Source organism: Anopheles bellator, chromosome X (genome assembly GCF_943735745.2).
Source record: "Anopheles bellator chromosome X, idAnoBellAS_SP24_06.2, whole genome shotgun sequence".
NCBI lineage: Eukaryota > Metazoa > Arthropoda > Insecta > Diptera > Culicidae > Anopheles > Anopheles bellator.
This window is the reverse complement of record NC_071287.1, coordinates 6154862-6180053: the sequence shown is the minus strand read 5'-3', so window position 1 is coordinate 6180053 and position 25192 is coordinate 6154862. Positions and strand designations below refer to the sequence as shown.

Sequence of the window (25192 nt, the reverse complement as noted above, 5' to 3'; positions counted from 1 at the left end):
TACTAACCTAAGCCACTCCGGCCCTTCTGCGACGAGGTTTCGATGAGGTCTACGCGCCCCTGGCCGGACTTGCCCAGGCCTGAGCCCTCTTGGTAACCCATTGCCTGCATCATTCGTAGTGACTTTCCAGAAAACGTGGCAAATGGTGAGTCGGTCTTCTTTTGAATTTTGGGGGCAGGTGGCTGCGAATCATCCGAGACTGTTTCCTGCTCTTCCGATGAATCTGCCGTTAAACCGGGAACGAACGATGCCGGTTTCGCTTGTTCCACTGGTTCCGCCATCCGCTTTTTTCTTCGTGTAGGTTCCGTCGAACCACAGTCGCCCTGCCTTCTGAAGGACCATTGCGAATCATCAGAGGGGGTTTCGTGCTCCTCGGACGACTCAGCCAGATTGATTACGCTATCCATTATGCCTACGGTTGCTTGTATATGCCTACAATAGTGAACGCTTCCTATGCCTTAATATTGCAGTAGTCAGCGCTGTGGCATTTCGCACAAAATAAACTTGGCTCTCCAAACTGATACGATAAGAAACCGCATTGAAAATTATTACATTAGAAACCACTTCAAACAGTTACCTGCTGGCTTTCACTCTAAAACAGTTACCTGGTCACCTCCGTACCGTCCCTAATTCGGGTCGACACCCAACACCGGCTTCTCTTGTCGTTCGTAAAATAACAATAAAAATTGTTAAACTCAAGTCAAACTAATCGATTGGATGCGCGGGGCTAGGTTCGTTAACGGACTTCCAAGTACTGTGTCGTGATGTAAACAAATGTCTTCGTCATCACCAACTAACCGCATGGCCGTCAGTCATCGCTATTGTATAAACGCCGTATAATAAAATCAAAGCAAGAGCAGTTACAAAATGACAGCGCGTGTACAATACATAATGCAGTTGTGTTGGTGATGGCCGTTAACAAACCAGGCCCCTCTGCAACAAATCAGTCGAGTTTGCTTTCTCTTCCACTTATTTTATTTCAAAACAATTAATTAACAGAGAAGCATTAACTATCGGTATCATTCGGTCCTTACATAGCTAACCTGTTGCGGTTACGATGGACAATCGACATTAGAAAACCGGGCTAAGGCACCACCCCCAACCTATCTAACCACACAAAGATGCATTCGTACCACGCTATGTGCATGAAATACGCTGCCAGTGAGAAATACCAGTAAACCAGATAGGAAATACTCCTGACAGGTATCTTTTCTCAAACGAATTGCGGAAGGAGAAGGAGAAAAAGGGAGAAAATGTGAAACGCGTGATCGAAGAGAGAAGAACATTTTTACTTTCATTTGCTTTCAACTTCGGCTGTCGTCGTCTTTTTAAAGGGCTCAAGGAACAGATGCATACTGCAAACTCGTTTGATCACTGTGACCATTATAAAAAGTGATGTATGGCGATTAAGGAAACACACAGTACACACGTGTCCGCATGGACGGTGTTATTGACAAATATTGGCTTAATATGTATTAAATGGCCAGATGAAATTCTTGCCCAATCGGCGAATCATATATTCAAAATGCCATGCCTTGATCACAGACTTGATCGACTGATCGTTTCTCATGTGCAGCTCTCAACGCGCGCCTATAAATTCGAAGCAAACCTGTTGAGCGAGACGTCAGAGCGCTGCACTCCAGTATTAGAAATGAATTAGGAAGAGTGGAGACAGAAGCAATTCTAGTTGGTGTTCGTCGGTCTGTTGAACCCAAACTTAAAAGTAATTTTGGATGATCCTAGTCCGTGGTACCGCCGTCGAACGTAGCCTTCCCTGCTCTCTTATGTGGTGTGCTTCCTACGATGGATGAAGAAGAGAGTCCCTATTTGTCCGGTTTCCTGACGATCCGATCACAGAGTGGCTTTTCATGGCGAGTAACAAAAAAGGTGGGTGAACTATTGCAGAATGCAGGGGAAACTCGTGAAGCTAACCAATGCTCTGGTACTGGTGACGGTAGCTGTTCTTTGGTTGCGTTATGCACGTGTGCTCGTCGTTTAAATTTATTTAGTGTAGAATTGCGGTTTTTGCTGGTGCAGTTTTTTTCAAATTCCATCGTAATCACTGAGTGCTCAACCAGTAAGAATCGAACCTAGGGCAGAAGTAAACCTTGAAGTCTGGTACCCACATGCACCGCCGCACCTTGGCTGCATAATATTCTGGCGATACGTAGTCGTGGCCTCTTAATTTGTTAAAATCACATTAAGAACGTAAACAACTGGTGGCTTTGCCATTAACAACAAAAATGCAGGCTGGTGACTGTCAACAAGACCTGCAAAAGCGCTGTTTTGTTTACGTTACTTATTTAATTTTAATGAACTAAGGACACACGACTAGGGATCGGCCGCCCTTTATGTAGCTAAGTTACGACTGTAGTAGTAGGCAGTTTAGTAAACCCCAGTAAACATAAGACTTGTATACATGTTTCTGGTTTTCAGGTTAAATATTGTCAACTGTTCAAAGCGAGCCGCCACGGGATCGAACGGCTTGAAATCAGCGACACCGAAAATGACAAAACCGCACGCATCGTAACGCTGGAAAATTGCGTTAAGATTGTACTGGATCAGCCGCCTCAAAACACGATCAACATCGTTTCGAAGACGGGCCAAATACAGCTTTACTCGCCAGATGAGCTGCTAGCCCGTCAGTGGACCAACGCATTGCAGATAGTAGCATTCAAGGATAAATCGAATCAAGCCCCGACGCCGCCGCGGCAAAATACAATTGAAGAGGATAATGATTTGTACTGCTCCTCGTACAGTGAAGGTATCTACACGGTAACTCTTATAGCTACTGATGCCTCGATCAAGAATGGTATCGAACCGAAGATGTATACACTTGAGCTGGGCCAAACTGATATGCGACTGAAGTGTTACGAGGACGAAAGCATTACCGTGGCTCTTTGGCCCTATCGGTATATTCGTAAGTATGGCTACCGAGAGGGCAAGTTTACGTTCGAGGCTGGCCGGAAGTGCAACACAGGTGAGGGTACGTTCAAGCTAGACAACGCTAACCCGCAAGACATCTTCCGTTGTATGCTGACCAAGATGAAATCAATGAAGAAGATCATCTCGTCGTCGACATTAGAACACGAGGCACATGGACTGAGCAGCCAACTTTGCGCAGCTTTAGCCATGGAACCGGGTTCCCGAAGTCCCCTACCGGGCATCCACTGTGACGACGGGGTAGCTACGCTGCACCTGGCTTCGATCGATACGTTACCCGCGATACACGATGCTGCTGCTGCTGCTGCGCAGCACGGTAAAACGGTTATACCCACGAAACCACCTCGCAAACAGGGGATGCCTATTGTTGGAGGTACTGTAGGTGACCAGCAGGATTCAAAGCTTGCGAACGTGTCGACCGTGTTTATTAAAACAGGCGGAAACAACGGACTGCAGTGTACTGGTGGCCAACGGAATCAGTCTATTTTCGTACCCAGTGCGCCTGGACCAGCTAACGAGGAGTCGATGGACCGATGCAGAGTTAAGGAGCTAGACTATGAGTGTGTTAAGGACATTACTGATGCATGGAAGCTGTACGGATTGAATGACGTTAAGCACACCGAGCCGTCACACGTACCGGAAACACCAAAAAGCTCATTTGGAGCAGCTCCAGTTCCGACACCGCACGCAAATGGAACGTCGGGAATTGACCAGGTTCAGCGACTGGAGTACGATAGGTTGGATTTTTTCCGAACCACAACCCGCCACTCGTCAGGCGACTACAAAACCATCGTGCCTATCCGACTAGCAGGCCGCGATCCAACAACAGCTTACACACACCCAGCGGCTTCGTCAGCAGTGCCGTCGGATGATTATGAAATCATCGGCGAACCTACCACTGGAACAAATCAACAACCCCAGCAGCAAAATCCGTCCCTGCTTGGTCCTCCCAACAGCTACGGTTCCAGTGGCACCGTCCGTCGACTACCAGAAGAGGGTTTTGAATTTTTAGTATTCAACGAAGAAGATCAGCGAAACATTGCAGCTACAATCAATTACGCAACCATTAGTAAACCGAAGCGAGTGTGAAATGGCTAATTGTTGAGCTCAGGACAAGAAGAAACCGGGATTATTATACAAATAGCACGAAGACGAAGACGAAGACGAGACGAAGGGGAAAAGTTTCACATAGCCTTATCAACACCGTGGTTTCTCTCATATTAACAACGTGTGTGCATATTTATGCATTTGAGCGAAATATAATCTAGCTGGTTGTAACGCATGTCCACAGCAGGGCTTTTGAATACGTTTTTAAGGCTATCAAAATGTGATATGACTGTTGAAAACCGAAGTATAGAGACAAGTTCACTTGGTCACTGGTCGTGGCACAATTTACAATATCTGAACCATGGTTCCAGTTACCGATGTCAAAATAATTGGGCAGAAGCAGGACATATTTCATTGCTTACAAAGTAGCACACTCGTTAATAATATAACAACTATCTACGAGTTAGTATGTTTACGCACGTTGGTAAAAGATACTGGATACATATACGTTTTCCGTACTTTTTACGAAGAACGATTTGATGAAACCCTAAAAAACAACGAATTTTTTAATGCTTTCATTAGGTTTAAGAATAAGAACCGAGCTAAAAAAGCGAAATGTGGCAATCAAAAGTAGACTAAAGACAGCTCATATTGTAAGCAATCGTAAATATGTCTCTTTTATTGGAACTGAACATTTGTTGGCATTCCTGGTTGTTCCTATGCTAGGTTGGCAACGCTCAAGCACATTCCACAGGATTAATTCCCGCTGCAGTGTCGATCTGGTCATCTCTTTTTGGTTTTGACGAGGGTTAGGATATTCGAAAATTTAAGAACAAAAGTTATGAATATATATATATGCAGATTGCTTAGCAGTTTTGTGCCAATTAGTGTGAGAATATTCAACATCTTCACAAGCCACCAGATTTAAAGCATATTATTGTGGAATAAGAATGATTTTACATATTGTTTCAATAGACTATCACTATTTGTAAAATGTGCGACCATTTTTTACACTTTGTGCCATACAGTCTGTGGCAGTTTCAAAATAACAAAAACAAACTACTTACGTTAAGCTATTTCGAACCGCATTGCAGTAATTGTAATTTTTTATCCCTATTGTCAAAGGGCTTTTAGGGCATAGCGCCGGTATCCGCAATCAGTGCTCACCGAATAAAGAAAAAATCTCTTGTTTTTCCAACCACTTTAATTGTTGAGATATACATGTAAATCTAGCGCGGTATTGTAAATTTGCATAAAGCTCATAATTTTATAAAAACTAAAAAATCGGACGCCGTTTTTGAGTTTAATAGCCAGAAGTCATATGCTACTGCCTTTTTTAAGTTCTTCTAGGCTATTTCTAAAGCCTACCAGGAGAACGTACTAGGGTCTCCTTCCGTAGAAGAGTTTGATTCATATTGTGGGCATCGAATTCATAATTCATCGATTAATATGATGGGCTTTCATATCTGCTCTGTTAAATATGGTTTTGTGCTTTTGTGTTTAATCTAAATGTTAAGAACCTACCGGTACAATGTTTTTTAAATGTCACTTTAACTCGCTGTCTGCAGCGAAAAAACGGTAAAACTTGACCAAACGGAATGAAATAGACCCATTTCTTAAACGGATGATGACTGGGGATGAGATAAGGATGCATACGAAAACATTAAGGTTAAGTAAGTAAGTAAGCCAGGAAGTTTCCATTGCGTATTTAGTAGAAGTTGAAAGGAATAATTTAATTTGAGTTCCGTACGGCAAAACTAACCTTAGATCTACAGATTTCTTGGATCGTAGGTATAACTATATATCCGCATGAAATTTCCGCACAGCGTAGTTTTGTGACACTGGACAGTGAAGAGGAAAGTTTGACCCTCCCACACCTCCGGGGGCTCCCATACAAACATAACATAAAATTCAGCATAATTCGGATTGTTTCCGAGCAAATCGAACCAAATTCTGCAGGTGGCAGTTTTTTTTTTTTTTTTAATCTTAGAGGAACGGACCGGGCCGTATTTATGCAGGTGGCAGTTTTGTGTAAGGGGAAATGTTCTGGTGAATGTTTGAAACCCCTCCCCTCTTTACAAAGGGGTTCTGCCATACACAATCTAGTTTCCTTCAGGTAAACTCGGATAGTTTTCAAGCAATTCTAGCCGAATTCAGCTGGTGCGAGTTTTGAGTTTGAGTTTTGAAGGGAAGCCGACCGGATACGTCACCGGGAAGTCCGATCGTCTGAAAAGGAGGAGTAATCGGAAATGAGAAGGGAAACCGATTGGATTGGAAGCCGACGAGGCGACGCGCGCCGGGAACAGCTAGTTTAGATTTTATACGCGAATATAGGCCACACTTATAGCATCGGGTGGCGACATCTAATAAGATTAAAAGCTTAACTTAGCGTTTTAAGCTTAAACTTTTTTCCGACGTTGGGTTGTGTTGCAAAAATGGTTTCCGCACAAAAACGCACTATATACACGGGTGTTTGATTTAGATGCTAGCGTAGATGCTTAGCATAAAAAGGGCATTCGAAAATATCACCTGAAGTAGCCACTGAGATCTATCGGCTTGAGAAAACCCTATCGCTGAAAGTAATGCAGTCGGTCTATGGTCAACTTAGATTCAAAACATGTAGAACTTGAGTTGGGCACCCAGATAGCCATTGTCAGAAGGCATTGCTGGAAGCAATGTTGATTTTTTTTTTTCCTTTTCAATAAATCGTGAAACGCGTTTTCAAATATTTCTTCACAGTTTGTTTGTCGTAGTTTTTCGTTTGTTGATGAATGTTGTTCTGTCGTTTACAGAGATAGAGTATTTGTGTGGAGACTAAAGGTAGTGTGTGTTAGTTACTTCGGAGCTGAGCGAAGAAAGCCGACGAATGATAGGCTTAAGATCGGGCCACGAATACTGCGACAGGCCAACAACTTTATGTGCACAGTCGGCCCAGTTTTCTTGGAAGGGTCTACGCTAGGCAGCGAACGATCGGGGTAAAGAATTTTATCTTCTCTGTCAGTCCAGCACACAGGCGTGTTTTGCACTGAAACCCTAGCGGACTCGTAAAGTATTGTGCGTGAAAATTAATCGATCGCGACGGTCCATGAACGCAGCACAATGAACCGCAAAGTGTTCTTGGTTCCGATGCTCCTGGTTTCCTGCTGCTGGTGGCGGGTATCGATAGCATCCGCGCCAACGACCCTGTCTGGCATCTACGTTGATAACGGCATCGACCAAACCATACAGGAGAACGCACTGTCGTTCGACGAGCAGCAGGAAATCGAAGATGAAATTCTAAATCTACTCGGATTGCCGGGTCCTAGACCCGCGGTGCGCCATCTTCACTCCTCAGTCGGGTAAGCATGCTTCGGTACCCATGGGTGCATCGCGAAGAGGCGAAACGCATCGCTTCCGCCGCTCGACGACGCACAACACTCAACGCACTCCAAATGCACCCCTCCACCTCTGCTTCATCACAACCCTCTCGGTCGCTCTCGCTTTTTTTGCAGTAAATCTGCGCCTCAATTTTTGCTCAATGTATACGATCAGCTGCAGCAGGAACAGGAAGAGAGCAATACGGTGATCGGTGAGAGTGGTGCATACTCGCGGACACGAAAGGTTCGTAGTGCTAGCATGGATATCCTGATCACCGATGCCGATCGAAAGGCGATTGAAGAAAGCGATATAATAATGACATTTTTGAATAAGAGTGAGTTTTACGTACAGAGTTCCTTTTTTCGCCCGTCTACAGTAGCTTTCTTCGTATTTTTCTTGCATCTTTTACTAACATCCGTGATGGCTAAACGTATATTCATTTTACTTTGTTATTCAGGTCCAAAATTTCTAACTGACGGACACATTCGATGTTGTGCGTTACTAATATGTATGATTAAATAGGGGTATGTTGCTATACTTATTTTATTTTTTTTATTGTACTGTTTTCTATTCCATTATAGTCTGCGTACGACGATCTCTTTCCGCCGTTTATTCTTTTAACACATAGAAATGTATCGATGTAGCAGTATGCCCTGGGGTTAAAGAAATAATATGTAGATTTGCGCTTGAATGGTATAAGTAAAATATTAACAATAAGTACATGAAATACTTTATCGATTTCTTGATATCCAACACTTTGTTAGCTGAGTTTCAATTCAATAACTTATTTTATTGATTGCTTCAGGAATAGGTGTGTATCACGAAGTCATGAAATGTTTTTGGCAGTGTTGAGCTACTGATACACTAGTTGGAAGAATACAACTGCTCTCTTACTAACGACTACTTTTCTTCAACACAGTTATTGCACCGCAACTGTGGTCCGTATGCACGTAGACTTGGACTAAAACACGACTAACTCAACCGTTAGTGGTTTGTCGCTTTTTTACGCGGCGCGTATGCACCAATAAACGCTGCTTTTAGTAAAAACAATTTGAATGTCACTAACTGCCATCGTGTGTTCAACGTTGCAGATCACCATGGTAGTGAAATGCGCCACGAGAAAGGCCGTCGTTTATGGTTTAGCATCGGCAACATCGAGAACGACGTCAGCATATTGATGGCTGAATTACGGCTCTATCGAAAGCTGAATTTGAATAAGTTTAGCACGTACAACTCCACTCTTACGTTGACAGTGTACGCGCTCATTGAACTGGACGGGTAAGTGGTAGGCGTTCGGTTGGGCTCAAGCAAGTATCGTTTCATTTTTCCGTACAACACATTCCAGCGAAAGCGAAATGACGGAAATCTCTAGCCTGAAGCTGACGGGCGACTTTGAGGGTTGGCTGGAAATCAACGTAACTGGGGCGGTTGATTTATGGCTGAAAAACCGCCAGGCCAACCACGGATTGTACATTGGCGCGTACTTTGGTGATCGTGTTGGTAAATAATTACCGGACAAAGTTGCTTCGACGGTTTTATCGTACATGCGATTATAGTCGAAGGATTTCTACAAATGGCTCTTATATTGTGCTACTTCTTTTCAGAACGCGAAGTCAAGCTGGACGATGCCGGTTTCGTTAGTGTACGCGGCAGCGAAGAGTATCAACCGTTTCTGGTTGTGTATGCCAACAGTCAACAGGTTTGTATAGAATCCTGATTCTGAATATGTGTTCATTTTTAATATTATTGCTTACTGTTTCTTTTCTTCGACCCATTGATACTACTTCTCTGAAGATGATGAAACCGATCTTGCAGCGTCATTTAACTCGCAACAAGCGCAACTCTGGCCAGCGTCGGCGTAAGGGAAAAACTGACCACAGAAATCCCCTTTATCCGTACCACCCACAGTTTGATCATCATAAGAGCTGCCGCATTCAACAGCTGTACGTCAGCTTCAAGGACCTACAGTGGCATGTAAGCAATTGGCGAAGTGGGATATCTATGAAGTTGAAGGGATGATTGCGCCGTACATTATTGCGATGACTGTTAATTTTGAATGTCTTTTTCTTCTCTATTATAAACTGTCACTGTGTTAGGAATGGATCATCGCGCCTGAAGGCTACGGTGCGTATTATTGCAGCGGCGAATGCAACTTTCCACTGAACGCACATATGAACGCGACAAATCACGCCATAGTACAGACACTTGTACACCTAAATCATCCGACCAAGGTAAGCGATGACTGGGACCGTCGCAAAACTACAAACAATTCACGACGTTCTGCCACGATTTTTATTGCAGGTTCCTAAGCCGTGTTGCGCTCCGACGAAGTTGATTCCGATATCTGTGCTCTATCACATCGACGAGTCCAACGTGAATCTCAAGAAGTATAAAAATATGGTAGTAAAAAGTTGCGGTTGTCATTGAAAAAAAAAGAAAATGCAACCACAAGCGATTCAGCCCAAGGTGGAAATGAGAAAAGTTGTATATCACTCATATATTGTGACGTAGAATCATATTATGTCCATGATCACAATTTTGCCTTGATCATTGTTGTCTTTTGCGAGTGTGTTGCATTTTTTGAAGTATATATTTTAATGTATGTATGTGAATCCCAATGCTGCACAATATTGAGAGCAGACTGCCGTTATCGGTGAAGCCAGAGAAGGGTGGCCATGTTTAAATTCATCACTTTCTGGGAAATATGAAATTTCCACATTACTAATCTATTTGCGCTTGGATGTATCATTTGATCATAAACACATATCAACATAGAAATCGTGAGAAAGGTGATTGCACTAACAAAGCATAGACAAGTATTATTTTCAGTAGAAGCATCGAACCAATCTATGTAATTTACACCTGCAATGCTGCTGTAATTGTGAATATACTGGAGAAAGGAGAAATAAAAGCATCTATAGATTGTAATTAAAATCCTTGTGTTACTAGGCGGCTACACGAAGCGTGAAAACTAGCGTAAAATTAATTTGTAATGCCAAACTGTTTACGCCTCGGCCAAAAACATATACGTTTTGACAGAAGCGCAGCAGTTTGGCATTAATTTGTAATGCCAAAAACATTATGGGCGGTTGACTTGTTGATGTTTTGTTTTGGCCTCTTATTTATATTTTGGACGCTTCGTCAACGTTCGCGAAAGTGTTGACCTGTATTTATAAAAATTTACGAAAGTCTGCCATGTCTTTGGCAACTAAAAAATAAAAAATATAGTGATCGCAATAAAAAGGCGGAGGCATTAAACTAGTTACAAACTAATACCTATAAAAAGCTAGGTACATCCACTACAGTATGCTAATTAGCGAAAATTAAATAAATAAGTGCGTTTCAAGTTGTTCTTTTTATCAATTCTTCTGATTGTTTTGTTTGTTTGTAGAACATCGATTATATGCATCTTTATATTTGGCTTTGGCGCATCATTCGTTGATGAGCTGAGAATATGATGAATGATGTGTTAAGTTAAAATTATTAATACAAACATTCGTACAGTGAGAGATGTATATATGAATATGTATATATATATGTATAAAGTAATAATGTTATCAAGAAAAGTATGTATTATTAATATAAAAAGCTTTGTCATGGCCGGGGGTCGTCAGATCTATCTACTAAGATTCTTAGTAAACCATTGTAACTAAAATTCGACGTCATGCCTAACGTAACCGGCCAGGCGCAGGATGACGACAAGCTCTCTAATCCTATCTGCTACCACAAACGGAGTGCATTGAGGAGGCGGCCAAGCTTGTCCTTCTCTGCGTCGCGCAGGAGCGGGCCATTCAGAACTCTGAAGTGGAGACCACAGGGACCATCTACTACAAGTTCAACCTGATTCTGGTCCATAGAGATTCGGGTTAGCTTGCTAGGAGGCAGCAGGTTATTCTACCGTCTAAAGAAACTATTTCGGTCACATCTCGTGTCAAGAGGTCGAAGTTAGGCTTGTACAGAACCTTTATAATCCCAGTACTCACATATGCCTGGATGCTTAGAGATGGACTGTCCAAAATCGACGAAACTCTCTTAGTTCAAGAGCTCACATTGGAGCATCCTATGTGTGACGGGATAGTGGAAGAGACGGTACAACAGCGAGTTGTACGCACTATGTCACCTTGCTTCGGTGGGCTAGTCATGTCATGAGAATAGCAGATGGTGGATGCTGAAGCGGTTTGTAAAATCTTCTTAGGCCGTTAGGAAGGACAGAAGGTACATGGTGAGAATGAGTTTGACAAAAGAGATTGTGCGAATGCATCCTTAGCGATGGAAGAACACTCTGTTTAACGAGTTGGCGGATGAGGCGTTCGATCGCGAGCGATGTTGGGCTTCTCTGTTACAGACCAGGAACGCTCGGCGGTTCTAGTGGCCGGATAAGTAAAATTCGACGTCATATCATGTATCGTTTTAAGTGTAAGTATGAAAAGGGATTAAAAGCAATGTAATGCAAACTGTCGTTAGATATCGATTATCTGACTCAGTGCTTATAGTTATCGTTCCGGCGAATGGTACAGCACAGTAGCAACGACAGTATAAGGGTAAGCAGCTCGATACCAACGATCGCTGCTCCGACGTAACTGATAGTTTTGATGTTTTTTCGAATCTCGCCGACCAGCTTCTCCATACAACCCTATCGATGGTGAAAAAGTTGAAGAAAAATAGAACAAGAAACAGATTATTGTAGATGTCATTGTACAATCGAATATCGAAAGTAGAAGAGATTAGAACATGAAAAAAAAACGAGTTTCAAGTCCCCATATTTGTCGGCGGCGCTAATAATAGTGCATGTTATCATATTGCCCGACGCCTGTGTGGGAATGCTTGGATTATTCCACCGTTAGCTATGCGAGTGACGTGTATCTATTTTTAACCCAACGGCAAGACAATCCCCGTACACTTCTTCTTCTGCATTTTCACGGGTGGGGCGAAAGCCACAACTCGGTTGATAGACTGTTTCATGCTACCGTTCAACCAGCAATTGATTGGAGTGGGGTCGTTGTTATATGCGCTATTCCGAGCAAACAATTACTCACATCTGCAAAAATATTGGCGCGCTTGATCGAGGTTGCGTACTCCATTCGGCGAGCGACCTTGCACTCTTCCGGAGAGATGTGCGAGCTGCAGCACGTTTCCGGCAAGTTGTAGCTGACCGGCAGCTTACCGATCTCGATGCTGGGCGTGGGTCGCTCAACATTGTTATAAGCACTCGACTGCCAATCGTTCGGTCCCTCCGCTCCACAGCATTGGTACTACAACGAGAAAATCAGTACAATTTGCTATATGTACAGACACAGATGAAGTTGAGAGAAGTGTCGTGCTGAAATCTATCAAATAATAATATGAATATGAAACGAATATCGTTCTTTGGCTGTAGCACCACGCTTTGAGATGAAAATGCGATAAGAAAGCGAGTGGCGTGGTGTGATGTGTATTAGATTCAAACACGCAGATAATTGCAAACGATTCCAGCTCGACAGAAGAGAGCAAATGTAGAACGCAAGGTAGAATATTTACATGCTGCTGAATTGCATCCAGTGTGGCGGTACGTGTCGGTATCATGCCGTACTGTGTCTGGACTGCATCTTTCACGGCTGAACGGACCACATTGTCTAGTTTGGTGGAGTTCTGAAATGCCCAAGCACCAGCCGCCATCTCCGCAACTAGCACCATCAACAGACAGCAGAAGAACTGTAACGAGGAGCTCATAAGTGAAACCGAACCAAACGAAGAAGAAGTGGACACCAGCTTACCGATGTTAGCACCCACTGTGACTCTTTCAGTGCCCCACAACACCCGAGAAGGGCAACAACCAGCATCAACCCGCCGACCGCGAGAAAGATATACAGCCCGATAGTGTAGTGCGTTTCGTTCTGGGTCAGCGAGATCAGGAACGTTGGATCCGACAGCATCCAGATGGCGAGCGAAATGATGACCAGCCCGACAACCTGAAACCGAACCCCGGAAGCGGAATGAGAATAGTCCATGAACCCGCCGTACGGACGGTTTTTTTTTTGCTTGCACACTCACCAGGAAAAGCAAGTTCACCAAAACCACAAGATATTTAACCACCGAGCAACATCCTTTGATACCCATCTTGTGCGCTCTACTTTTTGCCTCTGCTACACAAATGTTCACGAAACAAACGGTTCGTTGACACACACGGTTGGCACTGCGTTTCACGCTCCGCTACTGAACCCGCACAGCTAACCGGAGACCTTTAACTTAATCGGCAGTATATTGGTTTTACTGGCACCGTGTCGAACTGTGCGACATTCGTATGACCGCTTAATGGGTGGCGCTTTTTTCCAGGATGCTACCGTTGCAGCAGCAGCCAGCCTACGACGTCGATGTTGTGCGTGTACACGGTGAGCGAAACCCTTATTATCGCAGCTGTCAGTGCGCTGCTTCGCCGTTGACTCGGCAATGTTGGTGCCCCTGGGCGCTTGGCTTTGTTTACATTTTTACGGCACAGAGGCGTTGTTGCTATTCTTCTTGGTACTGTAGTGGAGAGCTTTTTTTTCTCTCCAAATTGTTCCCGATGCGGGAAAATAATTTTACTCCTTCGGCGCTGGTCTTCGTGGTAAGGCCGGAAGGAGAGGATTGTGATTGTTCACCACTCTTTATTGGTACCAACAGTGTAACAATGCAATAATATGATCACTAAACGTATACTAAATATTTGACTACGTCTGTACTAAATGGCTCTTAAAAATTGATTCGCTGATTTTTGTTCGCTTGTCAGTTGCCTGCAGAGTCTGGTTGGCAGGCTAGCCTCTGGTCGATCGGTCAGTACGATGTCCGCTCTATTGAGGAATCATCTGCGGAATGGCCCGTTGACGTTTACGACAGACGAGGGACCTCTCAGTGTGCGGACCACAACAAGCCTGCCCTTGGACAGTTTGAGGGACGATCCGCATCCGGGTGATGACAGAGGCAGAGCTGGCATGCCCCTATTGCCAAGCTACTTAGCAGCCGTGATAGTTGCCCTACGGTCGTACCCCATGCCCCTGCCACTGCAGTCTGCATCTCGAAACGGGGGATACCGCTGCGGGGCTGTCGTCATCGCACATGCCCTGGTCCTGGACAAGGTCCAGGAGCGCATCTCCTGCTTTCTTCGCGACAGTTCGGCTTCCACAGACGGCGACGTGTTCCCATTGACCAGATCTCCTGTACTGTACAACAGTGTATCGTACTGCTCGGAGCTGCATTGTTCGAGAAAAAACACCGCAAACAAAGTACATGGCAAGTACAAGGATAACATAGCAGCGATGGTTATGAGTGTTCTTTAAAGTTTTTCTTAAACAAATTATTTATATATTCACTAATAAACTATGCAACAAGTTATAGTGCGGGAATCTTCATATTGTTATCGGTTGGAGATGAACGAACGCTTCCTCAGCAGGGTATCGGACGCTGGTACTGGTAATTGAAACTTAAGAATCCTTCCGCCCGTGCCCGCAGCCCATTTCGTCGTTCTCGCAAGCATTCGACGGAACAGCGGAACCTTCTCCGTGTCTGGGCCCGTCATTCTCACTGACTCATTCTAATGGCTCTGGGATGCTCTGAAAGATCGCGCGTACGTGCTATTCGAGGAGAGTGCGGTCGTCACTATGGGTGCTTCCGTGGATCCGCAAGTACCGAAGACGGGCGCCCGCTCGCACTGGCATTCACTTCGGGCCGGCGTCCTTTTTCGTCGGCCCCATCGAAATTGAAGACAGTTTTTGGCGCCCGGGGCCAGAACGTTGGCGGCGGCGAGCGGATCATGTGCTCGTGCACCTGCGGCAGTGCCAGCGGGTCGGTTTCCGCTTCACCGTTGAAGTCCTGTGTGCCTCGCAACAAAAACATCAAACAGACAGCATCAGCGGGGGGGCGGGGGGTGTGAGGTGTCGAAATGCGGGAATCGGAATTGGGTCCGAAACGGACCCAAGCTCACTTACGTCGGACATCAGGATCAGGATGGCATCGTCCGATTCGGTGTCGTCGATGACGTCCGCCATATTGTCCCGGCTGGCGAGCACCTTCTGCACGAACGGATTGTCGTTGCGCGACAACCGGAGCCGCGTCACTTCCAGCTCGTCGGCCGATTTCTGAAACTTGCCCGGCGACAGGCTGAGCATCGAGAAGGATGGCGACGACTTCCGCTGGCAGCCTTTGCCGCCGGTGCAGCTGTAGGTGGACACTGTGGACGCAGGCCCGGAAGCGGAGAGCAACAACGCGTTATCGCCTGCATTAGTAACCGGAAGTGCAGGGGGGAGAGTAGTGCACATGCGGCGGCCCCTACCTGACGGCTCCGAGCGGGCCCGGCATTTCATCTCGCGGTGGAACATAATGTCCTCGAACTTGATGATTTTCTTCATCTTCCACATGCTGGATATGAAGTGGAACGGCTTTTTCCGGGTACTGCTGCGGCTGACGCGCAGCGTCTGCTGTCCATTGCTGTTGATGGCGTGTGGCTGATTGGTGCCGTCGTTACTTTTGCTGCTGCTGCTGCTGTTGCTGCAGGCGTTGTTTGCTAAACTGCTGCCACTGAAGCTCTGACTGCTGGGGGCGTGGTGGTACGGGTGCAGCGGATGATTGTTGTTGTTGTTGTTGTTTAAGTTCATGGTTCATGGAACGCTCTCCACCCCCACCAGACCCAGATCCGGAAAGACTGAGGATTTCGGTTTTTCTCGCCGGGTTTGTGTTGTTTTCGTTGTTTTTATCGACGTTCAACGTTTGCTGGCTATTGATGTTCGTCGTATGTAAACATGATTTTTCACCACACTCTGCCACCACAATGCACTGGCGTAACGCGAGTGTGTTACCCGAGCACCTGGTACCGATGTGTTTCGCGTGAGGTCAGACCTGCGCACTGCGGTGCCCTGATACGCGGTGAGTTGCTGCGACCGCCGCGGTGGCCATTGGCGACGGCTGCACGACTTTCCCCCCATTGCCCCAATGCGGACTGGGTTTGACCCAGTAACTCCACCGGTCCACATCCTGGTGCAAGAACCGTCTGAAAGCACCCCCAGGACCACCGACGGTTTTCCCTGTAGGAATTAAGGCGAGAGGAGCACGCGCAAAGCAGTAGACAGTCAAACAGGTGGCAGATTCGCGCACCAACAAGCAAGGACCAGCACCTGGACAGCAAGGAGCAATTAGACAGCCCATTAGATTAGATTGCAATTTATTCGTCCAAACGGACCATTTTTACAGAAGTTTACAAGAAACAAACAATTGAACAGCGATTTGGAGGAGCGTGCGATGCGTACGGCATTGAGATCCGGACCACGTATTTCCTCCGGATGCGCCTACGTCCTACCTATACTTGTGTACACACGCACACAGACACACACACACACACACACACGCGCGCGCACACGCTTCGCACGGTCCCCCACTAGACATACACGCACACGCACTCACTTAAAATACCAAGTTTTTTAGAGCCCTAACAAAATCCCCGATAACCACATGCCGCGCGCGAGGTAGGTCGCGTCCGGTCTGACGTGCCCTCTCGGTCAACTGTGGTGCAGAGGGATTGCTGATAACACCTTTGCCGTACGGTGCAGGTTTCCGGTGGGAGCTACGATTTTCTACTATTTTCCAGATAATGAAAAGAGCGAGCGAGCGAGCAGTAGAGGGATAAAGCGGGAGAGAGAGAGAGAGAAAGAGAGAGAGCAGAGTGAGATAGGATGGACCTCTCCGGGTATCCGGTATCCACCGGTGTCTAGCTGGCGGCCACCATGTAGTCGTCACCGTCGCTGGCCGGTCCGCTGTCTGGCGCGGACTGATCGCGGACTTCAGTCTTCGGTCGCTTCTTGCGCGGAGTGAGCAGTGGGTCCTTTTTAAGCTTCGCCCGTACCCCGGTACCCCGGTTGGTGACCCTGGTGGGATCCGGTGCCCGGGTCACCGAGCCACCGTCGAGGGAGCGCAGTTCATCGAGGATGTTGTCTGGCGCACGCTCGGTCGTATTCCGGGAAGCCTCAGCATCCTTCGGCCCCGGCAGGCCCGGTAGGTATCGCGGGGCCTGGTGGGAGTACGCCGGATCGTTGGAGATGTTGATGTCGGCGAAGTCGCGAAAGTTCGAGAACTGTTCCTCCTTCGGCGGACCGGCGGCAGCCTTCTGCACCAGATAGGCGAGCTGGGGTCGCCCGTGCCCGTTGTTGCTGTTGCTGGCGAAACCGAGCCCGTAGAAGTCGTCGATGTAGCCACCCCCTTTCTGTGGCACGTCCGTATCGTAGTAGAATGTACCGCCTTCACGAGAGAGAGAAAGAGAGAGAGAGAGAGAAAATACAATCGACATACTGGGGGAGGTGTCGTTCCGTGATGGGATTACCTTTGATCACACCGAAGTCCCCGGACCCGAGCAACGATGAGGTTGCGGCCGCTGCAGTCACTACCTCTGGCAGGGCAGCGCCACCGGACGGCAGACCACCCGTGGCCACCCGGATTTTGCCGTTGTACCGCTGATCGATGATGGCATCGTTGGGCTGGTAGTACGGCCGCGAATGACCCAACGGCGGGATGTTGCGGAAAAAGCTCGGATACAGTTTCTGGGCCGCCGGGTGCCGTTCGACCTCGTCCGGCCCCTCATCACCTTCACCATCGTTGGCGACGGCTGCCGCCGGTGACGGCCGGTGATGCTGCTGCTGCTCGAGAACTAGTTTCTCCGGTACCGGTAGCGTCGGGACGAAAACCGGTTCGCCATCAGGAAACGCGGCAACGGCAACTCCGCGCACAGCAGCAGCGGCCGGTAGCGGGTTGAACGACTCTGCAGCGTGACCATAAGAGGTGGGTTTGTTTAGTACTAGCCTCTAGATACTGGCTACTGGCGAACAGCGGGTCGATCAACCCGGTACCCCAGAAGCGATACGCGACAGGGATAGGTTCGGGATGTTACAACAGGGACATACGGATAAATGAAAGCAAACGTGCGTCGCCTGCTTTCTTCATGCTCAACTCTGTTACGTGGTTTGGACCTCCGTGAGGTGAGGCCTGGAAATTGGATCACCACGGAGCCACCGCGTAACGGAAGCTCTCGTGTTGCGAAGGGCAATCAGAAAACCAGGAAACCTCGTCCGAGTGCCGTCCGAAAAAAAAACAAAAACAGCGGTCGAACAAATAAGGCTAACACGAATGAAGTAAGAGCCGAGTGGAAAAAAAGCGTTGGTTACTCCGGGCTACTACTCGCGATCCGAGACAGCGCTGGAGTTGTGGAGGGAGCTGATTGGTGATTTCAATAACGCTCGGCATGCCGCCCGCGTCATGGCGCGTCGGCCGAGCGATCGAGAATCCGGTATTGCTCCAAATTACCCCGAAACGTGCAATTTGGCTTTGGATTGAACAATGTTATTCAATCGAGCGAACCACTAGACAAGCTGGCTACGTAATTTGCGCGTTCGAGCAAGCAGGCATAGCATAGCGCACGCCCGTGTTTTTTTGTGAGCCCTCTACTGCTGTGAGGTGTAGGTGCCTTCGGCGACCCCTGTGGCAGTGTAACCACTAGGGGGAAAAAAAACACGATCGATCCACTTCGATCCACGGTGACGGTGCTTTCGACATTCCGTGGAGAACATGGTGATCCGTTTAGTAACCATCTGCGTGAAGAAAGTGAAACCCAAAACAAACCACTAGAACTGGCACAACCTACCGTTGCCGTAATGACGTCGGGGTCCCCGTGGCTAGAGTTAGTGAGCTCCATCTAGTGTGTGGATTCGGGAAGATCTGTACGAAGCGCGCCGTCCAGTGCTGAAACCAAATCCTCGCCCAAGATGTCAACTTCGCAGCTTTCGACAAAGAAACAATCGAAGCCAACATGGGTTGGGGGCCCATGGGATGGGGTCGCCAGACCCATCAAGTGTTTCCATTGATCAGTTTCCAGATCGAAGTCGAAAACGTTTCAAAAGTCAAGTCAATCGGTTTGGTTAAAATCCAAACACTTGATAGACGAAACATGAACACCTGGTCGGTATCACCTCGCCCCGGTCATAATCTGCTAGTCTCTTGGTCGAAGTTCCAAAACACCAACGGGGGGTTACGGCCGGTGCTAGATCCGGAAGCCATCGAACACCCAGAGATCGGCTCGCCACGGCACCGTTCCGTCAGGTTCAGGCTAGCGTAATTAATGAATCGCGTTGAGAAAGGTGACAAAATGGAATGCCTAGCCCGGAGACACCTCTAGAGTCTAACCGCCTGGCCGTTTCCTGGGCCGGACGGCTCAAGGTTGAGGGCTTAGCAGCGGGTGCCGCTGCTGACAGACGTTTCCACGCTCACTTTAGGTTCTCCGAGAGCACCGCTGAAGCTGGCAATCGCCGAGGGCTTGCCGTCAGACGTCAGATATGGCGGGGGTTTACGCGCAACGAAAGAGCCTGACGGTTGGTTCTGGTTAAACGTACAAGTGAGTGAGTCACAAAAAAAAAAAACGCACGCTAAAAGCGAAAGTGGTGCGCGCTCGTGCGTACCAGATTTCATTCTTGCCATTCACCGGCAGCATCGAGGCATAGAACACTCTGCCCGCGGTACTCGGTTGTGAATTTAGATCGTTCCGCGGATTAGCGGTTCGTGGGTTCGTTGAAAAAAAACAAAAAAGAGACACAAAATCCAGAGAAGCTGGAAGCCGCTTGGCGAAACCTGTTCCCAATGCGCTGTGTGTTGTGCTCTCTTTCGCTCCTCTTGCTCTCTTACTCTCGTTTGCAATAAATTATTCCCTCGCTCCGTGGTCGTTGTACCCGAGCAATCACTCGGGCTACGTTGACCTGTAAGAGGAGTATAGGTCCTCACTAGGTTCAGGGCATACTATCGCCTGCCCCCCTGGATGCTGGAGTATTCTGAGAATTTCTGAGAAAGAAGCAACCTGGCCAACTTGTTGCTGGCTTTTCGTGGATGCGTAAACCCACTACTCTTGCAGAACGACCAGAGAGCGACTCCCATTAGGTTGTTAGTGTGTGTTAAAAACTGGGTCCAATGTCTCGCCAAGTACTTAACCAATGACGGTAATGTAGTTGTTACAAGCTGGCTGGCGATTCTAATGGTGAGCAAGACAAAACAAAGCTGAAGTAGGGGAAAAAGAAGCATGGATACACGGATCCACACACAGCGGCAAACAATAGCGAGCGATTGTGAGAACGAGAACGGTGCATATTGGCGTACACGAAGCTGTGCTGTGGTTCTCTTGGCAGACATCGTGGCAGAACAGAATTAGAGGAATCGGCGAAGGTCCCTCAGGCAGAGCTCTGATGGTCTCCAGGGGATCGACGATCAATATCGTCGAACGCCCAAACCTCACCCCCCGGGTCCTCTGCTAGTCGATCAGTCTAAAAAGCTCACCAAGGTACTGTCACCTGGGGTCACTCCAGGTTGTCGAGCTCCAACAAGCCTGAGTCCGCATCGTAATCAACTTCACTCGGTACTCGAAGACCAAGATGAAGATCCACACCTGGTGTACCTCCTGCTTTGGTCGGTTTTTCAGTGAGTGAGTTTTCCAAAACCCAACATCGTTTCCGTTGACCGGTTACGACCGACGTTGGGCAACCAACGACGGAAAACAGCGTCCGAGAGCGAGAGCGAGAGAGAGAGAGAGCGAAAGACGAAAGAAATGGAAAGCGGCAATAAGAGCCGCGGAGTGTTGGCCACTCCGCAGTAAGAAAGCAAAAACAGCGCGGCCCGACATTGCCTATTATGAAACGCAATCGGTAATCGGCAACATCCCTCCGGCTCCGGGGCACTTTCCCCGGCTGGCCGCACCGAGAGGAAGACTCAGGCGCAGACTCTGGTCTGGTGGCTCGCTCGGGGGAGTCGCCGCTAGCTTACCTGCACTGGTTGACGCACTGCTGGGTTGATGCTGGTGGTGGTGGTGCTGGTAGCTGATTGTGGACACTGACTTTGGCTGACTTGGCGATCGGGCGGACGAGGCTCCACCACTGACGACGACACCGGCGACGACGACGACGAGGACGACAAACGCGGCACCGTTGACGGGCGACCACCGGTAGTGAGACATGGCGGCAACGCACTTCGACGGAAAACACCGACTACGGCCACTACGGTGAACTGTGGCGAAGGCCATCCAACCCGGTTGCATAACCGGCCCTCAACCCCAACAAGTCGGCCGTGCGTCGGCTGTGCGTCGCCGCTTCACTTCCGGCTTCACTTTCGTTTTCGTCGTTTCGTGGTGTTTACGTTTTTTTCGACTGACTGGGCGACTTGGAGCTGGGCCTATTCATCAACTCCACTCGCGCTCGACTCCAGGGATGCCCGCGATTCCAGAACCAGAACTCCCGCTCTCTCTCTCTCTCTCTGAAGCCCGGGGGTTCCCAGGGCAGTCCTCAGGCCGGCAGCTCAGGTCCACATGGTGTCAGGTCCCCCGGCGGGGGTTTCGTCCCCAGATTCGGGTCCGGAAGCACCGGCTAGCTGTTGGGCTTCACCCAACTTCCGTCCCACACACACACACACACGGTCCCACACGGACACACACTCGAGGAGTCTAGGGATTGCGCGGGCACCAGGACATCGGGACTTCTCCCAGGAGGAACTCAGACTCTACGACGACGACGACGATGCAGCCACCCCGACACAGACCGAATGCGAATCTGACGTGTTTACTTTTCCTGGCCCAGGTCAGGACCGATCCACCCCGACTCCCCACGAGCCACCCCCTACCCTACCCGGGGCCCTAGTAGAGTATGAGTAACCGGGGGGGGGCGGTACCACGAGCGAGCGCCACAGCATAGCACGAGAGTATCTCGAGAGTGAGAAAAGAGGCACTTTTCACTTTCTTCATTGTGGTGCCAAAGCATTAGCGGGCGCGGAGGTGCACGTGGGGTGGCGAGAGGGGGTCCGTGGTGGGAGTGCCACCCAGTCGTGCTGCCGCCGCCGCCGTCGCCGGCGCCACCGCCACCGCCGTAACCGCTCGTCGAGATCGAAAGGCTCCGGAGAGGGAGAACCAGCACCGAAGCCCTCGTCGATCGACGAGAAGGCACACTCTGTGGGCTCTGCAAAGGCTGGTAGAGCGGCGGAGCGAGGGTGGGAAGGGTGCGAGGGCGGTAGAGTAGGTCGCTCCATGCGCAGCGGCTGGCTGGTCGCACCTCAAAAAAAGAAACACCGTAAACGTAACGCGTGCAGGGTTTGCCAGTATTTGGTGGTGTGTTAGTGTATTTGGCCTTTTGCGCGATCGTGCTCTACTGTTGCGCTACTCTACCTCCTCCTCCTCCCGCTACTCCTTCTTTCCCTTCTCGAGCCCCATTCTCTCTCGCTCCCTTTTGTGCTACCTTTACCTCTCTCTCTCCCTTCATCGAGTTCGCTCGGTGTGTGCGCCGTTCTTTTTGGGGACACGGCGCAGCCCCTCACACAGCTGTTATCGAAGGGGCCTCGTTTTGGTGGCGCTGGCGTGCGTTGAGTCACAAGCGGTGTGGTGGTGCATTGGCGCACGGACGGACGGCAGGCCCGCGGGCCGTTCTGCGCTAAAATAGCGGAAAAAAGGCGAACAAACCGAACATTGGTGTTTCTGTAAGCGTCGGCCGGGTCGGTCTGGTTCCTGCCTTTTTCTTCTTCCGCTTCTTATCCGGCCTGCGCAGGGCCAGACACAATGTTAATCTGTTGTCGCTTTCGGTTACGGTGTGTTTTTTACGGGCTTTTCCTTTTACAGCATTGTTCTACGGCCGCACTCCTATTTCTGGTCTGACCGGTATTACGGCAATACGGTAGTGAAGTCTGGTAGGGCAACACACTTTCCGACCGCACCGTTCCGGGTGTAGAACCGTGAAACCGATAACCGTAGGCAGAAAGTTGGCCAAGGACCGCGGATTACGCTCGGTCAGGACCAGGTGCGCGTAGAGGCGCACCGACCGCTGGCGGAACAACCAGTTGCCGGAACGCTGGATCGTTTGCGGTTTCGCTCTGCCTCGCACTTGTTGCAATTTGTAACGGTCCGTAACCACACCTAGAATGAAGAGTCTGCTCAGAGCAATACTGCCAACTAGCAAACACTACGCAGCACGGACCGGAACGCAAAACCATACGTTGTGACGTTATTTGAATTTAAACGCCGTTGGTAACGCTCGCCGTTGACTCATAGCAGGGACACACGTACCGATGCTGATCGTTACAAACATCAGTAGCGTTACGGCAAGCCAAGCCAAGAACCAATGTGAAGGAATTGAAGGAAATGGAAGAAATGGAAATGAAATGTGTGAAGCGTTACCAGACGTTACGCGAAACCATTGAAATCCTTCAGGCGGTTTAACTCGCGTGCAAGATTTCGATGTTTTCGCGTGAAATGTTCGTTTCACCGATGAAGTGTTTAACCCGTGCGTCCGTTTATGTTTGAATTGAAAGAAACCACGGTAACGAAGTATGGGCGTGAGAAAATCGTGTGCAAGCGATGACCGTTTCGTCTGTGTTGAATCGGGAAACTGATGAAATTAAACTAAATTATATTAATACAATGGTAACAATGGAACGCCGGCGCGTGTCGTTCTGACTGTTTCATGTTTAAGGTGAGCGATGCTTTCGAAGAATTGCAAATTTGATTTACATTCATTTCTAATATTTTATGAGAGTGGCTCGCCCGTAGATCAGCCGTCTGCACTGCGCCGATTAATTGACTTCTAGGCGAAAAAGTCCTCAGCTCGAGGTAATTGGAGTTTATTGGAATTATTATCATTTGATGGAAGGATTGGAGAGTTTTTGGTATTATCGTTATCAAATTTACAGGATCGGTTGAGAAAATAAAGGAAAAATGTTGTTCGCTTGAAACGGTACACAAATCGCAAGTAGTAATCGTTCGCTCCAGACAGCCTTAAACGGATGTAGCTTTCTTTCAGAACTGCTGTGAGTATGTCGCGTACGCAAGTGCCTCGTCAAGAATTTCTCGCACCCTGGAATGATTATTTTTCTTAAATCGAACTGTGTCGCAGTTGTTGCTGGTAATGCATGTCAAGCAAAGTGAGCATCGGTTACAGTATTGAACAAAGATCGGTCGTCTGATTGGCCAGAACGGCTCAACTCTTCAAGAGTCTCCGCTGCATCCGCTTCTGTCGGGGGTCCTGACGTCTGAACTCCTGAATGCTGTGAGCGGTGTGCCCTCCTGCTTCAAACTATACGTGCTCCCTCTCCATACTAACTTCAAGTGCTGCGCTACCGACATTTTTCCCGATTCGCCTCGTTCTCATGCGGGAACGTCGCCCCACGCAGTTCCGCCGACCAGCATCAGACCGCCCCGGCGACGGAAATCGCCCAACCTTTGGACCTACCCGGGGTGGTCCGACCCGGGTTCGACGTCGTTCGGAGCCGTGACAGATAAGCCAGCAGCCACGATCAGCGTCATGGGTGGTTCCACCGGATTCTCGCCGACCGCAGCAATCCGATCCCATCACCGACACCCAGGATGCACGCAATCCTGCGCGTCGACGCTGCCGTCTTTAACTTTGGCCTGTGACTGAGCCTCCGATACAAGCTGTGGGTCAGGTCCCGGGGAAGAATTCGCAACAAGGACACGCCTGTCAGAGAGAGAGAGAGAGAGAGTGTGCGATTTGTCACCGTGAGGGGGCTTCTCGAGCCAAAGAGGCGTGTGAATGTGCCAGGCAAGTGTCAAGCCAACCCGGGGGGTCCACCATTCGCGAGTGGATTGCCTACTGTGACGCTTACCGCAGTTGCACTGCAGGAGGTTGTAGGAATCCGTGGAAGAATACGGTGCTGTGCGAACTTGGAGCGAACCGACGCTCTGGAGTAGGACGCTCGGCGCAAGGACGACTAGTCGGTATGCCTGCTGCCCCCATCGTTCACCACTGGGCCACTTCAAGTTTTTGAAGCGTTTCAGCTCGCTGGCCTCGACGTCCAGCAAACGGACGGTTTCCTAGGAAAT

At 48.6% G+C, this 25192-nt stretch overlaps 4 protein-coding genes across 5 annotated transcripts; 2 read left to right on the top strand and 2 right to left on the bottom strand.

Moving 5' to 3' along the window:
- Positions 1-1680: 1680 nt before the first annotated feature.
- LOC131213363 (docking protein 3) lies at positions 1681-5382 on the top strand. The gene is made up of 2 exons (XM_058207391.1): positions 1681-1887; positions 2437-5382. Exons 1-2 carry the CDS (start codon positions 1804-1806, stop codon positions 4030-4032), a joined length of 1680 nt encoding a protein of 559 aa, XP_058063374.1. The 5' UTR covers positions 1681-1803; the 3' UTR covers positions 4033-5382.
- Positions 5383-6845: 1463 nt separating this feature from the next.
- Positions 6846-10632, top strand: LOC131213845 (protein 60A-like). Of its 2 annotated transcripts, XM_058208026.1 has the most exons (9): positions 6846-6965; positions 7086-7328; positions 7482-7681; positions 8439-8625; positions 8693-8847; positions 8952-9046; positions 9142-9321; positions 9444-9578; positions 9649-10632. In XM_058208026.1, the coding sequence occupies exons 1-9, from the start codon at positions 6907-6909 to the stop codon at positions 9772-9774; spliced, it is 1380 nt and encodes a 459-aa protein (XP_058064009.1). In that variant the 5' UTR covers positions 6846-6906; the 3' UTR covers positions 9775-10632. The 2 variants fall into 2 exon arrangements, with proteins under 2 accessions (XP_058064009.1, XP_058064010.1); XM_058208027.1 differs by having other exon boundaries at positions 6931-7328; positions 9649-10631.
- On the bottom strand, positions 9673-13622 carry LOC131213846 (CD81 protein). The gene is made up of 5 exons (XM_058208028.1): positions 13378-13622; positions 13101-13295; positions 12865-13038; positions 12384-12599; positions 9673-11980 (listed from the first exon to the last, which is right to left on the bottom strand). Exons 1-5 carry the CDS (start codon positions 13441-13443, stop codon positions 11828-11830), a joined length of 804 nt encoding a protein of 267 aa, XP_058064011.1. The 5' UTR covers positions 13444-13622; the 3' UTR covers positions 9673-11827.
- A 929-nt stretch (positions 13623-14551) lies between these two features.
- Positions 14552-16114, bottom strand: LOC131213657 (uncharacterized). The gene is made up of 3 exons (XM_058207742.1): positions 15632-16114; positions 15288-15529; positions 14552-15171 (listed from the first exon to the last, which is right to left on the bottom strand). The coding sequence occupies exons 1-3, from the start codon at positions 15951-15953 to the stop codon at positions 14959-14961; spliced, it is 777 nt and encodes a 258-aa protein (XP_058063725.1). The 5' UTR covers positions 15954-16114; the 3' UTR covers positions 14552-14958.
- Positions 16115-25192: the final 9078 nt, after the last annotated feature.

Excerpts from the sequence above, each read along its gene's own strand:
- LOC131213363 (XM_058207391.1), top strand. The coding sequence starts at position 1,804 with ATGGATGAAGAAGAGAGTCCCTATTTGTCCGGTTTCCTGACGATCCGA. Across the intron at positions 1,888-2,436 it reads CATGGCGAGTAACAAAAAAG|GTTAAATATTGTCAACTGTT; the intron begins GTGGGTGAACTA and ends TCTGGTTTTCAG.
- LOC131213845 (XM_058208026.1), top strand. The coding sequence starts at position 6,907 with ATGTGCACAGTCGGCCCAGTTTTCTTGGAAGGGTCTACGCTAGGCAGC. Across the intron at positions 8,848-8,951 it reads GTACTTTGGTGATCGTGTTG|AACGCGAAGTCAAGCTGGAC; the intron begins GTAAATAATTAC and ends ACTTCTTTTCAG. Across the intron at positions 9,047-9,141 it reads TGTATGCCAACAGTCAACAG|ATGATGAAACCGATCTTGCA; the intron begins GTTTGTATAGAA and ends ACTTCTCTGAAG.
- LOC131213846 (XM_058208028.1), bottom strand. The coding sequence starts at position 13,443 with ATGGGTATCAAAGGATGTTGCTCGGTGGTTAAATATCTTGTGGTTTTG. Across the intron at positions 13,296-13,377 it reads TGGTGAACTTGCTTTTCCTG|GTTGTCGGGCTGGTCATCAT; the intron begins GTGAGTGTGCAA and ends GTTCGGTTTCAG. Across the intron at positions 13,039-13,100 it reads CACAGTGGGTGCTAACATCG|TTCTTCTGCTGTCTGTTGAT; the intron begins GTAAGCTGGTGT and ends TCCTCGTTACAG.
- LOC131213657 (XM_058207742.1), bottom strand. The coding sequence starts at position 15,953 with ATGAACTTAAACAACAACAACAACAACAATCATCCGCTGCACCCGTAC. Across the intron at positions 15,530-15,631 it reads GGCCCGCTCGGAGCCGTCAG|TGTCCACCTACAGCTGCACC; the intron begins GTAGGGGCCGCC and ends CTGCGTCCACAG. Across the intron at positions 15,172-15,287 it reads TCCTGATCCTGATGTCCGAC|GACTTCAACGGTGAAGCGGA; the intron begins GTAAGTGAGCTT and ends CGAGGCACACAG.